At 50.1% G+C, this 17,435-nt stretch overlaps 1 protein-coding gene across 1 annotated transcript; it reads left to right on the top strand.

Annotated features, from left to right (window-relative positions):
- Window positions 1–603: 603 nt before the first annotated feature.
- BIRC5 (baculoviral IAP repeat containing 5) lies at window positions 604–6,072 on the top strand. Its single transcript, XM_006886171.1, has 4 exons — window positions 604–714; window positions 1,371–1,480; window positions 2,566–2,683; window positions 5,983–6,072. The coding sequence occupies exons 1-4, from the start codon at window positions 604–606 to the stop codon at window positions 6,070–6,072; spliced, it is 429 nt and encodes a 142-aa protein (XP_006886233.1).
- The last annotated feature ends 11,363 nt before the right edge of the window (window positions 6,073–17,435 follow it).

The following is a 17,435-nucleotide window of genomic DNA, read 5'->3' as shown; positions in this document are numbered from 1 at the left end:
CCACTGTTAAATTTGGACAAAGGGGCCAAAGAGAAGAATGAAGCATTCACAATTCAAACGCTGACGGCCTTGCCTGCCTGGCTGAGCAGGTGGATCATAAATCAGAGTGGAATGTCCCTCCCTAACGACTCTTTTATAAAAACCCTCCCCAGTAAGTTCACAGCGGGACTTGCCCATTCTGCATCCCCCAGAACGAGGAACTTCACCGTGGAACTCCCCTATTCCCCTCCTTTTAATAAAGCTGCATTAAGCTTTCTCTCGTTCTCTCTGATTTCTTCCTTCATTCGGCTGATCACCAAGAGTTGGGGCCTGATTCCGTGATGACAGCTAACAATACACACACGCTTGACAGGACGGGTGACTGCACGAGAGCCCAGTCCCCGCTCCCTCGCGCACGCGCAGTCCGTGCGGCAGGACTTGGGAAGCGGGCGCCACGCGGGGACCAGGGACCAAGCTGCAAGCCGGAGAACTACAACTCCCAGCAGGCCGCGCGTCGTCAGCCTCGCGTTCCCAGCAGGCTGCGCGCAGACTTCCGCGCAGGCGGCGGGGGCGTTCCCGACGTGCCCTGCGGCGCGGCCTAACCGCCCGGTTTGAATCGCTGTTATGGCCGCTGCCTCTTTGCCCTCGACTTGGCAGCTGTATCTCAAAGACCACCGCCTCTCTACGTACAAGAACTGGCCCTTCTTGGAGGGCTGCGCCTGCACCCCGGAACGGGTGAGTCTGCTCTACCCCTGAGCGCGTCCGACCGGACCCCGACCCCCAGCTCTGCCCTGGACCTCCCGGCCCGCTCTGCGACCTAGGCCCGCTCTGCACCCCTAGACTCCTCCCTGCACCCCTAGACTCCTCTTTGGACCCCTAGGTCCCGCTCTGCACCCCTAGACTCCTCCCCGTACCCCTAGACTCCGCCCTGGACCCCTAGGCCCCTCCCTGCACCCCTAGGCCCCTCCCTGCACCCCTAGGCCCGCTCTGCACCCCTAGACTCCTCCCCGTACTCCTAGACTCCGCCCTGCACCCCTAGGCCTGCTCTGCACCCCTAGGCTTCTTAGGAACCCGGATCCTCCCTGCACCTCTAGACTCCCCCTTCCCCCAGCTCGTCCAGATCCTCCGCCAGCCCCCCCCCCAGGTCCATCCTGCAACCCCGCTGTACCCCAGAGCCCCCGGGGCCAACCTGTCCTGGACTCCTACGCTGGCAGAGACCCCATCCCCAACCTTAAAACATTACACAGGCTCCCACCACCTCCAGGGGACCCCAGCCCCTCCCCAGGCCCACCCTGGACCCCATGACCCTCCTAACTCCTCCAGGGTCCACCTGGCGCAAGCCCATGCCCATCCACCCGTCCACCCATCCACCCATCCACTGTCCCTTGCAGATGGCCGAGGCTGGCTTCATCCACCGCCCCACTGAGAACGAGCCGGACCTGGTGCAGTGTTTCTTTTGCTTCAAGGAGCTAGAAGGCTGGGAGCCGGAAGACGACCCCATGTAAGTCCCCCACTGGTCCTTGTGGACTGGCTGCCCCTCCATCGGGTGACATGTGGGGCTCAGTACCCTTAAGGGTCAGCTGATACGGGAGGCAGGGCCTTTTGGGAACCTTGGGGAACTCTTACCGTGACAGTCGGCCTTTTAAAGGGCACATTTGAGTGTTGTTTTGACAATATTTAGTTTCTACTTTTACTGTAGTTTTTACTGTGTAGTTTCGGCCCACCGCGGCTGAGCCGGTTCAGAGGCTGTAAATCTTGACAAGAGGACACTCTCTGATCTGTCTCTCTCAGACCTGCTAGTGGATTTGAACTGAGGACCTTTTGGTGAGCAGCCCAACCTACAAGGCACGAAACCAACACTCTGTGTGCACATCCTGATCACCTGCTATCCCTTTTCTTTCTGAAATGTAATGCTCTTCTCCAACCTGAGTCAGCTCTTTCCAGTGTTAACTCCCCCCCTCGAAAATCAGCCAACGGCTTTCTCTGGTATTTTCCCCTGCTGCTTTGTTGACAGGCCTGATCGCATTATCGTAGGACATGCAAGTCTGTGTGTTAGAATGTTTTCAGTTGGTAGTTAAGATGGGATGTCTTTTTGGAGGCTGTGTAGCTGTGTGTGTTTGGTGCTTGTCCGGTGACAGTGACAGGTTTTCAGGAATTAATCTTATTGTAGAGGTCAGTGTTAGGCTGTAGAGAGGTTTCCTGGAGAAGCCTAGCCCAGAGTGCCCCTATTTTGAGCTAATCATTTGTAACAATGCTAGGGAGATGAAGCGAGTGCACACAGGTCCTTGGACCCTGAAGGTCTGAGACACAATACCTGTGTGCTTGGATGTAGAAACCCCCTTCTGGCTAGTTGCTAAAGGACTTCGGATAAAATACCGAGCTGTGAAGACCTGAGGGAGCAGGTGTCAAGACAAGAAATGCAAAAGCGTGGTTTGGGGCGTGGCTCTGTGCTGGCCACTCTCCCTGGGACCCAGGACATGCTGTCCGTTCCCGTGACAGATGGGGGACAGACCGCTGGTGGGACTCGGAGCCTCCGTCCTTTCTCCAGCTTTCCTCACTGACGTGCTCTTGCGTTGATTTTTGTAGAGAGGAGCATAAAAAGCATTCATCTGGTTGTGCTTTCCTTTCCGTCAAGAAGCAAGTTGAACAGTTAACTCTCGGGGAATTTCTGAAGCTGGACAAAGAGCGAGCCAAGAACAAAATTGTACGTATTGTCGGAAGTGAGAACGCGGGGCAGCCTCTGCTTACCTTGAGCCTCTGTGGTGTGAATGTCCGGGGACAGAGGGACAGAAAACATGCTTGCTGGGTGGATATGGGGCAGTATGCGTTGTGTCCCCAGGGCTGCTTTCCATGAGAACCAGGCAGTGGGTGCGGGTCAGCGAGCATTCCTGACCTCCACAAGGACTGTGGCAGGGGAGAGATAACCACGTGTCCGTTTGTGTTGAGGTATTTGCCAAGAAAACAAACAGATTCATCGTGGAGAGGGTTAAACCTGGGTGCTCCTTGGAGGCAAGGATTCTGAGGCTTCGTCTGACATACTTTGGACATGTTACAAGAAGGGACTGGTCCTTAGAGAGGGACATCGTGCTTGGGAGGGTGGAGGGACAGTGCAGGAGGGGAAGGCCCTCTATGAGGTGGATTGATTCTGTGACTGGGGTAATCGGGATGGGTGTGTCAGAGGCAGTGCAATTGGCACAGGATAGAGCAGGGTTTAGGACTGTTGTACATAAGGTCGCTATGAGTCGCAAATGACTCGACGGTACATAACAACAACAACATTAGTAGTCATGTGAACACCTTGTGGGAAGGCATTGGGCACGGAGCAGGTGACAATCTGGCCACACCTGGAGGGACTCGTGTGCAGGTGAAGCTGGACTCGTCCCAGCTATGCTGGGTTACTGGACGAGCAGGGGCAGCCAGGTCGGGCCAGGTGCCCAGTGACATCAGAGCTTCAGGCCAGCAGGGAGTGAGCCTTTCCTCTAAGTCTCAGAACAGTAGTCTTGTCAGGTGGACCAGGTGTGTAGTAGAGACCAGATGATGAAGATGAGGGGAGAATGTTTCTTGTGACGATCCTTGTTGTAAACAGGACGCAGAAAGCAAGCAGGGACACGAGGAAATGAATTCTGAAAAAGAGGACTGCTGATGCTGAGGTCTTCTCACAGCTTAGCGCTGTGAAAAGGCCACTTTCTTAGTCTCCACATGGTTTTTATTTAGTTTACGCCAGTCATCATAAAACAAATTCAGTCTCCAGAGACTATATTTTCCTTATACTTAAGTGTTGCCAACGTAACAATGGGTAAGCTTACTCTTTAAACGAAGACCAAAGTTCAGACACGGTGTCCCCTCCGGTGGGAGGCCGGGAGGAACCTTCTGTTTGCAGAGGGCATCCAGTATCTCCTCCAGGGGGCTGGGCGGAATTCTCTGTTTGCAGAGAGCGCTCAGTCCTGCCTGGACTCTGATCTCAGCTGCGGCCCGGCTGTCACTGTGCCGGGTGATCCACAGCTCCTGGTTTCTGAAATCCCAGACCTGAGCTTGGCTGCCCATCGTGTTGACGAGGTCACAGCTAATCAGTGGGGAGAGTGGGTCCCGAGGGCTGGTCTAGGGGTGATACGCAGCAACGACCAGGTCTGTCCATCTGTCTTCTAAAAGGAAGTCGCTTCCCACCTGCTGGAGGACAGCTCGGTCAAGAGTCAGCTGAGGGGGAAGCAAACTCGCTTCTGTCTGGGGGGTAAACTTTGAGGGAAACACACTTGCTTCTGCGGACACCTCCCCGGTAGGTGAGTGTCTGCTGTGGGGCAGGGGGAGCAGCTCAGGGAGCAGCCAGGCCCGGGGACAGCCCCACTGCGGGCTCATTGTTGCTTGTCAGGGCTGAGTTCTTTGAGTTGTGCATTGCTCTCCTGCTTTCAGACGTCTGCCTTCCCAGCCTCGGGGTTTGCCGACAGCAGGTTGGCTGGGGTTAGCTGCCAGCCCGTCAGCACCTTCTCAACACCCCGTGTACAGCAGGCCCTTGTAACACTCACCGAAGCCAAGAGGCTGATGTGCCAGTCACACTGCCTCTGACACACCCATCCCGATTACCCCAGTCACTGAATCAGTCCACCTCCTAGAGGGCCTTCCCCTCCTGCGCTGTCCCTCCACCCTCCCAAGCACCATGTCCCTCTCCAAGGACCAGTCTCTCCTTACAATATGTCCAAAGTATGATGGTGGGAAGCTTTCCTGAGGAATTGTATCCTGTTGCCAGCCTGAGCTGTAGCCTGTCAACTTCCCTAAGAAACCAGACCCAACAGAAGGGCCGTGGTGGTGCTGGGCTTGGTAGAAGCAGGTGTGGCAGTGCAGGGGCCATGTCTGTCCTCGTAGGCACGGGTGTGGGTGTTCTTGATAGGGACAGTTCCCTCCTGTGCCGTTATTCAGACACAGCCATCCCCATGCTGCCTACACTCTTTACAAGGGGCTTGTGGTCCAGCAAGGGGATTGGACGGCTTGAAAACGGCCCTGTGGGAGGGGCTCTCTTGGGTGCCCTCAAGTGGACTGTTGACTCAATGCAGCCTGTGTGCAACAGAACAGATTCCCACCCATTTGTTTGGGGTTTTTGTTTGTTGCTGTTTTTTTTTTTTTTTAATTTTGTGTGCGTGTACCGTCAAATCAGATCTGACTGGTACAGGAGGATATTGCGCCTCCTTCTCCGGCAGAGCGTCTGGTGGATTCGAACCGTGTTCCTCTGGGATTGCACTGCAGCTTCTTACCACTAGGCCACCAGAGCTCCCCGTTTGTTGCTGTTTTTAAAAAAATGTTTGTTATTTGACTGCATTGCGAGCAGATGGTCTGCGGTTGAACCGTTTGCACACGCTTCGTTCCGTGGTGGTGATGACAGTTCCCATATCGTAGCAGCACTCGTCCCAGCTCTTCCGTGTGACTCTCGTTCCTATTCACCCTTCCTCCTCTCCCCTCTTTCCTTCTGAGCTTTATCCCTGAGCAGGCACTACCCGTGTGGCTGAGCGCCTCCCTGGTGGCGACGGTCACCTGACGATCTGTCTGTTGTTTGGCTGTCAGTTGTGCCCAGGGGCTAGTTCCACTCCAGGCCAGAAGGGCAGCAACAGGCTATAGTCCTAAAGGTTCTAGCAGCCTCGGTCATATAGTAAGCCTGATTCTGTTTATGGCTTGGAGTTTGTTTCACATTTATCCTGCGCTCAGTACATACCCCTCTCCTGGGCCTCCTTCCCGAACACTCAGCAGTGTAGCTGCGGCCAGCCAGTTCTTTGCAGTGACTTTTTTTTTTAAATTTTATTTTATTATATTTTGTGTGTGTACCGTCAAATCGGGTCTGACTGGTACAGGAGGAGATTGCCCCCTCCTTCTCCAGCAGAGCATCTGGTGGATTTGAACTTTGTGCCTCTGGGATTGCAGTGCAGCTTCTAGGCCACCAGAGCTCCCTCGCAGTGACTTATTTTTAATCTCTTCCATAAGATGTGATTTGGAAGCTCTTCTCTGTCTCTTCCTTTCCAGATAAAAGAAACCAACAATAAGCTGAAGGAGTTTGAGGAAACCGCCAAGAAAGTACGCTCTGCCATTGAGCAGCTGGCCGCCCTGGAGTGATGCCCCCTTTTTGGCCGGGCTGGGGCCCCGCATGGCGAACATGCAGCCTCACTGGGTCCCGGCCCCCGGCCCCGCAGCGCTGCCTTGGCAAGGAGGACTTGAGAAAGGGCTGTGACAGGACAGCATCCAGGCTGGACAGCCGCTCACTGACTTGCTATCTGTCTGTCTTTTGTTTTTTCTCCTTGGTGCTTTGTGCTTTGTCTAGTCCTGGCCATCGTGGGTGAGGAGGTGGGGCGTGGGCAGGGTGCCGGCCATCACTGTGGGTCGCTAACACCACTGAGAGAGGGTGTGGGAGTGAGAGGGTTCCATCGTGAATGGACAGATAGGGAATTAAGGGTGTACTTTTAAGATTCGTGTGTACAAGCACCCCAGTCTTGTGCACTTCCTATCTGTGTTCAGGTACTCTGTGCTTTGCCGTGGTTCGTGTCTCTTTGCACTGGGGTCTTGCATTTCCCCTCTGGGCCTGTGGTGCTGTACCAGTCTCCTTAGCATCCTGCCCCAGGTAGGGGACAGGGAAGGGGCCGTCCCACCCTCTGCTCCCTCATTCCAGAGCGTCAGCTTTCCACACCTGGCTGCCAAGCACCGAGGTTGTATTCCTGGAGGCTTTGGGCCAGATTCTTCTCCGGGAGGGGCCCCTCCGGAGGGCCTGTGTCTGACCCCAGTCAAGCCTACCTCCTTCTCCAGGCCTGTGAGAAAATACTCTGACTGGCATCTCCCTCCAGTGGGTACACAGAAGAGTGCAGTGTTCCTCTAAAACCAACCAGGAAAATCTCAGGCCCATCAGGGTGGCCTCTGAGCCCCAGCTGCCTTCTGCACTGTCCTCTCCTCAGGAGATGGTGCAGTGAGGGGGCTGGGGTTCCCAGGAACCACTCTTCCCCGGGCAGGGTGGGGCAGAGTGCCCAGGTGAGCGTCTCCTGGTCTTTATTTCCCGTGCTTTGCAGATTGCTGCTTCCCATTGGTGATGCCTGTCAGGCAGCTAAGAACTTGTGCATCTTCTAAGGAGGTAGCTCAGTAAATCAATAAAAAAAAATGGACTGGAAAACCTTGCACACTTTAATTGTTTTATTTTTAAAGATAGGCATGTCATTTATATTGTTTGCAACCTTAGAAGATCATAGATTCTTAGATGTATCAGTTTGATCTGGCATGGGCCAAGGCTGGCACTGGGACAGTGGGAATAAGGTTGACTGGGATGCCCACCACAGACCCAGAGGGACCTGAGGAGTGGCTGCCTCGAGCAGACACCAGGCTACACTTTTCTTATCTATGTTGGGACATGGAAAACTGGGCCACTGCATCTGTGTGCTTCATAAAATGTAACAGGAGAAGGGCTTGAGTCCACTCTGCAGGTCTCCTGAGCTGCTGCCGTCTGACTTTCTAATGTTGCTTGAGTGATTTCAAGAACCCCAAAACCAAGCCCATGTGTCAAGTGGCTTCTGACGTGTAGCCACCTCGTGGGACCAAGCAGAACCGCCCTGTCGTATTTCTAAGGCTGTAAGTTGGTAGATGTCGGCGGCCATGGCTCCCTCCTGCTGAGTGGCCCATGGGCTCATGCCTCCTGCCTCTCCACTAGCAGTGTGACATGGTAATCGTTTGCCCCACCAGGGACAGAATGTGGCATCTGTCTCAGTTACCTGGCCCTGCTGCAGCCGAGAGACCACAAGTAGGAGGCTGACCGTCTGAATTCAAGGTGCCAGCTCCTTGGCAAAATCCCAGTCCTGGACGAAGGTCCTGTTTCCTTCAGCGTCTGTAGCCTCAGCCTTCCTCAGAAATGTCCACGTGCCTTGGTCTTCTCCTGTGTCAAGGATGGGGTGCTAAGGACTGCTCCCTTGGGACCAGGACTGCGGCCTGAGCACCCTCTGATTGGCTGGTCATATCACAAGGAGGCAGCCTGGAGCCAGCTCTCCACCCGGAAAGTGCAGTGGCCTGACTTCATTGAGCATCACCCAGCAGAGAGCCCCTATTGGTCCAGCAGCAGCGGGCGTGGTGCACAGCCCCATCAATGAGGGGTGGAGGGGGCCAGGGACAGGAGATGCTCCTGGCAGCCTGCCAACTGGTCCTCGACTCCCCAGCAAGCACACAAGTGGGAGGCTGTCCAAGCAGAAGGCTAAAGCCTGCCCAGGCCCTGTTGGGGTCACTCAGCCCCAAGCTGCCCATGTCACCACCAGTGACAGTCAGGCTCAGGCCCTCTGAGTGTGGGGACTGCTGTGCATTATTTGTCAGGAGAGAGTTCTTCATTCTCCAAAGTGGTCTCACCTTAATCCCTAGTGCCTGGGTCTGCCTGTAAATGGAAGCTTCACTGTAGACACTGTTTTTTTGTTTGTTTGTTTGTTTTTAAATTTATTTTAATAGACATTTAAAGAGGTTTTGGATTTCCATTCATTCATTGCCGCACTTTTCTCCCTGCCCACCCCTCCCCACCAGTTCACTCCCCTCTCCGAAAAAAAAAAATTCCTTCATTAGTATGCAATTCCCCCATCCCTTACCCCCCACCCCCCACCCCGAGTACACTTCTTTATGCAACCTTAATTCGGGATTCCTGTGCTAACCATAATAATCATATATCACCTCTAATCTGTTCTTTCCCTCATCTGTTTCAATATAATATACATAATTTATCCAGTATTTGTCCCTTTGTGACTGAGATACTTCACTCAGCATAATGTCCTCCAGGGTCACCCATTTTGAATAATATTGCATGAGTTCTTGTTTTTCAATGTGTAGTATTCCATTGTGTGGATATACCACAGCTTCTCTATCTATTCGTTTGTTGATGGGCCCTTAGGTTGCTTCCAACTCTGCTATTGTAAACAAAGCTGTGATAAACATGGGTGTGCATATATCTGCTTGGGTGGCAGACATGGTCTCTCTGCAGTATATTCCCAGTAGTGGAATTGCTGGGTCAAATGGTATCTCTATTTGCAATTTTTTGAGAACACGCCACACCGCCTTCCACAATGGTGGCACCATATTACATTTCCACCAACAGTGAATAAGGGTTCCAGTTTTTAAGAAAAAAAAAAGAGTTCCAGTTTCTCCACATCCTCGCCAGCATCTGTTGCTTGCTGTTCTGTTAAATTTTGCTATTCTGACTGGGGTGAGATGATAGCTCATAGTTTTGTAGACACTGTTTTTTGTAAGCTGGCTTTACAGAGAAGCTAAGAGAGAATGCTTGTTCTCCACCCTTCTGTCTGGGGGTAATGTGGTCGCTGTCCTCTGCTGTGTCTGCCTCATTGTGTGCCCTTTGGCTGTGGGGACTGACCTGGGCAGGGGCTCACAATGTGCATTTTCTAGTGAACTCTGCACTGTAGTCAAGTTAATGAGAGACGGTGCTGTTGGACAGGGGCTTTGCCAGCGGCTTCAGCTGCCCCAAAGGCCTCTGCACATCAGCTGAGGACAGAAGGCTGTTTGACCAAGGTTGTCACTGGAGGCTGGCCTCTGCCCTCCAGTTGGTGACAGCAGTTAGTTGAACATGGTCATAAGGATGAGAGGCTGCACCCAGTCCTGCTTTTGTACTTCTCACTGACACTTGTCCACCCCAAGGCCTCTGCAGCCCTGACTTCAGAGGGCGTGGGCTGATGCCGACTTGAAAAGCCCCTGACAGCTGAGACTCTGCCTGAGGCTCCCAGCTGCTGTAACTGTGGGACTCAGAGCTGACAGGAGGAGAAAGAACGGGCCACGCTCCAGTGGTACCTTCCCAGCCGCTTTGGGCTAGGGCCTAGTCGGGGTCCATTTTAAGGGAAGGACACTGGAGGGAGAAGGCATCACAGTCCCTTCAGGAATGGGCACCTGGTGCTTAGGCATCAAGGTGACCCTGGCTGACTTAAGATTTCTCATTCAGATGTCTTTCCTGGACATCTGACTGTTTACTTTGTGCTGAAGTAATTATTCAGGAGAGGATTAGGATGGATACATGAGACCTCAGGGCTGGGCACTCACGTTGTGGAACACTCACCTGGGACACAGCAGCCAGCCTGCATCACCCACAGTCGCCCTCCCGCTGCCCCACAACTGACAGTCTACAGATCCTGGCCCAGCCCTCACCAGTCACTGCACCACCAGCCTGGATCCCTGTGGTCACTCCTGACAGGTCTGAGACTCTGGGAGACCTTCTACTGAACCACTGAACCCAAGGGAGTAGAGGAGCCAGGAAACAGACAAGGAGAAGCTGTGGATGCCAGAAATCATGCATTTAGGACAATATTGACTCTATATTTCTTATAACTGGTCTGCTACTAATCATAGCAGAATGAATTATAAAGACAGTGACCGAGCCTCACTTCTGGGAGTTAGAAGACTAACATGGGAGTTAGAAGACTAACATGGGCACCACCAGCACCAGTCTTGTGACTCCCAGCTTCTATAGAGATGCTGGTTCTAAGGCATTGCTTACTGGAATGCCCTCTGCATAACAGTGGCCTTGATAATGGAGCCATTAATGCCTAGGTGTTGTTCTTACGTGCCGACAAGTTGACTGTGACTCATAGAGACCCTGTGAAAAATTGTTCTGAATCTTGCCCTATCTTCAGTCAATCTCACCGCCTTTGACACACATGACCCCATTGCCACAGTCACTGTGTCAATCCACTGTGTCATCTAGGGTCTTCCTCTCCTGCATTGACTTTCTGCATCATGCTCCCCTTCCAAACATGATGTCTTTCTCCAAGGACTTGTCCCTCCTGTCAACATGCCCAAAGTATGTGAGATAGAACTTCAAAATCCTAGCCTCCAAGGAGTAACCTGGTTTCACCCTCTCTAGGAAAGATCTGTTTGTTCTCTTGGCGGTCCATGGTATATTCAATACTCTTCTCCAGCACCACAGCTCAAAGGCATCGATTCTTCTGTTATCCTCAGTCATTGTCCCCACCCCCAGATTCATAGTAAGCAATTAAAAAGACCAAGGCCTGAATCTAGACTTAACATTGTTGCCCTTCAGCAGACTTCAGAGGTCCTTGACAGCAGACGTTCTAAAGTAAATTTACTTATTATGCCTAGTGATGTTTTATACAGATGCTGCCCTGGATGTGCTCACCAAGTTATACCAAGAAATCTGGAGGACAAACACCTGGCCCACTGACTGGAAGAGATCTACATTTCCCATTCTAAAGAAAGGTGATCTGACAGTATGGAAATTATTGAACACTATCATTGATATCACATGCAAGCAAGATTCTGCTGAAGATCATCCAAAAATGACTGGAACAGTGATGTTTATTTATTGGCTTACAAATCCTAGTCTATTAATTTTTTAAATTGTGGTTTGAGTGAAAATTTATGTTGTTAAGTGCGTTGAGTCACCTGCGACTCATAGCGACCCTATGTACAACAGCCCTAAACGCTGCTCTATCTCTTGCGAACCTTATTGTCTCCGACACACCTATCCCCATTACCCCAGTGATGGAATCAATCCATCTCATTGAGGGTCTTCCTCTCCTGTGCTGTCTCTCCACCCTCCCAAGCTTGATGTCTCTCTCCAAGAACTGGTCCCTCCTTGCAACATGTACAAAGTATGTCAGAAGCTTCAGAATCCTTGCCTCCAAGGAGCATCCTGGCTTCACCATCTCTGGGACGAACTTGTTTGTTCTCCTAGCAACCCATGGTATACTCAATACTCTTCTCCAACACCACAGCTCAAAGGCATCAATTCTTCTTCTATCATCCCTAGTCATTGTCTAGCTCTCTGATGCATAACAAGTGATTGCAAAGACCATGGCCTGTATCAGACGCACCTTAGTCTCCAGACTGACATCATTGCTCTTCAGTACTTTCAAGAGGTCTCTGACAGCAGACTTTATAGAGCAAATTTATTTTCCCTCACCCAAGGCCTACACATTCAGTTCCTACCCTGACTGCACCCTCACCTTCTAAGAGCACTCTTCCCATCTCTCCTGTGATTTTTTTTTCTTCTCCTGTGACTCTTATGTCCATTGGTCCTTCTTGCCCACCCCAACTGCATTTTGAGCGTTGTCCCTGGGCAACTGCTGCCCTTTTGATGCCATGAGGTTGATTGTTCGAAGGAGCACGTTCCTCCCTAGTGTTGATCTTCTACAGGCCTCTCTGGTTTGGTGAATTCTTACTTATGGGGGGGTCTTATTCTGTTTAGATGGTTTAATAGCTGGACCCCCTTTTAAACTAGTTCAGGCCAAAAGCTCGTAGATCAGTGGGCGCATCCAGCTGAAAGGAGGCTCTGCTGGTTCTTCCTAAATATGTTCTCTCAGCCACACCTTATACACACACAAGAGGCTTCGGTCCTGCAAGAGCAAAGCAGTATCACCCTGAGCTGGAATTGACTGGGAAGCCCACGACTGATTCCTGTCATACATAATTGTTTTCCAGCTTGCTTTAAAAAAATCATGGTGAAATATATTTAACAACGGGTGTTGTGGCAGCTTTTGGACGTAAAGGACTACTCTGCCTCCAGGAGCCAGGCAAGCCAGGCTTGGCCTCGGGTTTAAGGCAGCATGCGGCTTCATTGTTTTTGTTCAGACATTCCTCTAGATCGCATAGCCCTGGTGTACAAGTTGCTGTACCGTGGTCACTTGTGGTTGCTGTGAGGCTGAACACCGTGACACTAATGTGTCAAATGCGTTAATGGTTGGCTACCCAGTGTGGACAGAGAGTGGAGTGGAGCTCCCTGGTTAAAACAAGCTTGGAAGGAGGAGTGGCATCCACTTCCATAATAGCTTGCCTCCAGAAACCCTATGAACCTGGAGAGAGGATGAAAGGCACCCAAGCGTTGAGGACTCTCCTTCATGGGGTCGCTATGAGTCACCTGCGACTCGATGGCACTTAACAAAACATTGGACATGCCAATAATCTTCTACATGTACAGTTCCGTGATAATCACACAGACCATGTTATGTGACCTCACCATTGCTTGTTTCCAGATTTTTTTTACCAGCTTTAGCTAAACTTTGTACCCCTTAACTGATATTTCCCCAGCCTTTCTCCTGGCAGGGTCAGTGAGCTTCCATCTCTATGCCGTTACCTGTGCAGGTGTTCTCTGAAGTGAAATCATAGTGTTTGTCCTTGAGTGTCTCACTTAGATCTTCAGCGTCATGTTTCCAGGTTCATTGATGTGTTAAGGCTGGGTCCTCCAGAGAAGCAAAAGCAATGATTCACATCTATCCTTCTGCCAGAAAGCTGTTCCAACTGAATAAGAGAACACTGCATGGTTTAAAATCAGGAAAGCTTCCCATCAGGGCGTATCCTTTATTCATACCTCTTTTATCTGCATGCTGAGCAAATAACTTGAGAAGCTGACACTATGAAAAAGAAGATGGCATCTGGATTGGACAAAGTCTCATTAGCAACATGCCTCAGGCAGATGATATAATCTTGCTTGCAGAAAGTGAAGGAGACTTGAAATACTTGCTGCAGAGGATCAAAGATGACAGTCTTCAATATAGATTACATTTCAACAATAAGAAATCAGAACTCCTTGCCACTAAATGTCATGATAAATGGGAAAAAGATTAAAGCTGTCAAGGATTTAATTTTCCTTAGATTCACAGCCAACACCCACAATAACGGTCCCTAAGAAATCAGAAGACATTTGGATCGGGTAACTGCGGTCAAGGACCTCTCCAAAAGCTAACGAGCAAGACTGTCAGTTTAAAGACTAAGGTGCACCTGATCCGAACCATTTTCAGATCGCTATGTTCAACTGTTTGCTCTGCCTCTGAAAATTGGCCAATGAATAAAGACTTTAGAAGAATCACTGCCTTTGAACGGTGATGTTGGTGAACGTGCTGATTACCCCATGGACTGCTGAAGGAACACACAGATCTGTCTGGGTAGAAAGGCAGCCACAGGGCTCCTTAGAGGAAGAATGGTGATACTTCTCTCAAACCTTGAGTATGTAGTCAGGAGGGCCAGTTCTTGGGAAAAGACAGCATGCTTGGGAAAGTGAAGGATCAACAAAAGAGAGAAAGACCCTCGGCTAGATGGATGATAAAAAAGACTGCCTCTTGAGCTTGCACATTGTGAGGATGACGGGACAGGACAGGGTTTCAACGTGCCGTTCATAGATTGGCCTTGAGTCATAGTGGACTCGACAGCATGTAATAAATATGTATACACACATACATCTCTATATGTAGCTTTGTTGTTATTATGTGCCGTTATGTCGCCTGAGACTCACTGCGATCCTATGGACAGCAACTCCAAATCCTGCCCTGTTCTGAGCCAGTCTCACAAATTCTGACACACTAAACCCCATTGCCCCAGTTCCCGTATCAATCCATCTCATCTGGGATCTTCCTCTCCTGCGCACTCCCTCCACTCTTCTGAGCATGTCCTTCTCCAAGGACCAGTCTCTCCCAGCAACATGCCCAAAGTTTGTGAGATGGAGATTCAAAATTCTAGTCTTCAAGGAGAAGCCTGGTTTCACTGTCTCCAAGACAGACCTGTATATATTTATGGTTTTCCCCCCTCTATGTATACACTGCCTGCCTTTCAGGTAGTAACTGTTGCATCATCAAAATACCTGTGACCTGACACATGCTCCAGTAACCCAACTCCTGGGTACACGTGCAAAGAGTGTGTCTTTAATCTTCTGCAGCAAGTACTTGAAGTCGTTTTGAGATGCCTCGAAGGCACCTAACCCCAACATATATACACTGAGCCTCACGGCCACAGCAGCATGCAATACTAACCATCTCACACTGTGCCATGAACCAGACACACCAGGACTTCCTCTCTGTACCGCTGGATAAGGTGCCACAATGTAGTTAAACCACGTGCATGTGATGACAGACATGTGCGTTATTTCCACCTCTTAGCTATTATTATGTTCCACTTTTTAAAAGTCAGGAAATCAAAAAGTGTATCGCAATGGGAAAGTCTGCTGTTAGGGACCTCTCTAAAGTACTCAAGAGCAACGGTGTCTCTTTGGAGACGAAGGTGCGCCTGATACAGGCCATGGTCTTTGCAATCACTTGTTATGCATCAGAGAGTTGGACAATGACTAGGGAGGATAGAAGGAGAATTGATGCCTTTGAGCTGTGGTGCTGGAGAAGAGTACTGAATGTACCATGGACTGCCAGGAAAACAAACAGATTCATCCTAGAGAGGATTAAACCAAGCTACTCCTTGGAGGCAAGGATTCTGGGGCTTCGTCTGACATACTTTGGACACGTTGCCAAGAGGGACGGGTCCTTGGAGAGGGACATCATGCTTGGGAGGGTGGAGGGATGGTGCAGGAGGGGAAGACCCTCTATGAGATGGATTGATTCGGTGACTGGGGTAATTGGGATGGGTGTGTCAGAGGCGGTGCGGTTGGTGCAGGATAGAGCAGGGTTTAGGGCTGTTGTGCATAGGGTTGCTATGAGTCGCAAAGGACTCGACGGCACATAACAACAACAACTTTTTAAAATGTTTTCATTTGAATGAAGATTTACAAATTATATTGGTTTTCTGTACAATCATCCATAAACATTTTGTTTTCTAATATTGACATTGATTAATTAGTTACAATGTCCGGTCAACCTGTTACTGTGTATCATCTTCTCCTTTGCCCAGCTTAGCAATTTTGCTCCTTTCCCTCTCTCTCCCCCACTTTGATTCCTCCAAGGTTGGTTCTGTAGCTAACCTTTCTTTAGGTTTTTTTTTTTGTCTAGTGGATAATTGTCTTTTGGGGATTGACCTATGTCACTCCACAGAATTTGTTCTAGATTCATCCATGTTGTGCAGTATTTCACAAATTCTTTTTTTCTGATTGTTGCACATTTCTTCCCCACTCCTCCCTTCCCCATCTCACCCTGCAATGCACCTCTTGTTCCAGATTGTTCATACATGTAATTCCTAGTCTTACATTCTTTTCAGATAGTTCTTCCCCTCATCTGTTCTATTGCAGTGTTTATTATCTATCCACTCCTCAACCCCCAACCCGTGTGTGCTATTTTATAACTGCCGTGTTATGCAGTATCTGTCCTTTGAGGAGGGTGATATTTCACTCAGCATAATGTCCTCCAGGCTCCTCCATGTTGTGTAATGTTTTATGAGTTCATTGTTTTTCAATGATAATACTATATTTCATTACGTGAATGTACCATAATTTTTCTTTCCATTCATTTGTTAATGGGCACTTGGATTGCTTCCATCTCTTTGCTATTGTGAATATTACGCAGCAATAAACATGGGTGGGCACATATCTGTTTACGTCGTGGCTCTGGTTTCTTTAGGATATATTCCCAGTAGTGGGATTGGTGAAGCAAACAGTATTTCTATTTCCAACTTTTTGAGGAAGTGCCTTCCATAGTGGCTATACTATTTTACATTCCCACCAGCAGTGAACTGGAGTTCCAATCTCTCCACAACGTCGCCAGCATTTATTGTTTGCTGCCCTATTGAACTTTGCTGTTGTTGGGGTATTTCACAAATTCTTGTTCATTTTTTAGTGATGGCATAATACTCTCTTGTTTGAATTTACTATAGTTTATCTTTAAGAGATTTTTCTATTGATGGACACTTGACTTGTTTGCAATGCTTTGCTCTTGTAAATAACACTGCAGTAAACGTGGTGTGTATGTATGCATGCCAGTTTGTGCCACAGCTAATTTTGGAGATCGGTACCTGGTGGTGGGATTGCCACATCAGAGGGTGTTTCTATTCCCACCTTTGGAAGGAAGTGTTCTTGGCTGTTTTGAACAGTGAACAATGCTGCTGTGAACACTGGTGCACTAGTCTCTGTTTGATCTCTTGCTGTCAATTCTTTTTCTATCAAGGAGTAAAGTTATCAGGACACACGATCCACAAGTACTTTGATGATGCAACAGTTGCTACCTCAAAGGTAGCAGCTCAAACCCCCCAGCACCCCTGCCTGAGCAGCCCTGGCAGCTGCATCAGTGATAAGAACCAAAATAACTCGAGAGGGTCTTTCTGCCCCAGGTGGGTGAGTTGGAATTGACTCCACCACGCAAAAGCAACATGGTAGCTCTGCTTTGAACTTCCCTGTTCCATCTGGGTTCCCCTCCCATTATATAACTGTATTATGTGGTCAGTGTGAGGAGACCCAGGAGGTTTTAGTATTCATATCTCCTCCCCTGTGGAAACCAGAGCCCAGGGTTGTGGGCACCATGAGACAGTGGCAGTTCTCGGCCCCTTTCAGCAGGAGGTGCTGTCTCCCACATCTCCAAGTGTCTGCAGGATCTCCAGGCACCAGCTTTCCCTCCCTCTGCCAAATGTGTCCACCTTTCAGGCCCAGAGGCCCCACAGACAAGGGGACAGGGGTTGGGGGGTGGGGTATTGCAGCTCCAAGGGGCTCAGATGAGATGGGAACCCTTAAGTCCTGGGGTGCATTGTCAGTGGGCACATGCCGGGCCTGAAGATGCTGACTCACCCTCAGCTGCCCCCTGAGTGGC

Source organism: Elephantulus edwardii, unplaced genomic scaffold (assembly GCF_000299155.1).
Source record: "Elephantulus edwardii isolate Elephantulus edwardi_28Jun2011 unplaced genomic scaffold, EleEdw1.0 scaffold00048, whole genome shotgun sequence".
In the NCBI taxonomy this organism is placed as follows: domain Eukaryota; kingdom Metazoa; phylum Chordata; class Mammalia; order Macroscelidea; family Macroscelididae; genus Elephantulus; species Elephantulus edwardii.
Note: the sequence above shows the minus strand (reverse complement) of the source record. Positions and strands in the feature narration are given on the sequence as shown.

Bases quoted from the DNA above. Each gene is read 5' to 3' on its own strand.
- BIRC5 (XM_006886171.1), top strand. From the start codon at position 604: ATGGCCGCTGCCTCTTTGCCCTCGACTTGGCAGCTGTATCTCAAAGAC. The intron at 715-1,370 runs GTGAGTCTGCTC...TGTCCCTTGCAG, and splicing joins GCGCCTGCACCCCGGAACGG to ATGGCCGAGGCTGGCTTCAT. The intron at 1,481-2,565 runs GTAAGTCCCCCA...TGATTTTTGTAG, and splicing joins GAGCCGGAAGACGACCCCAT to AGAGGAGCATAAAAAGCATT.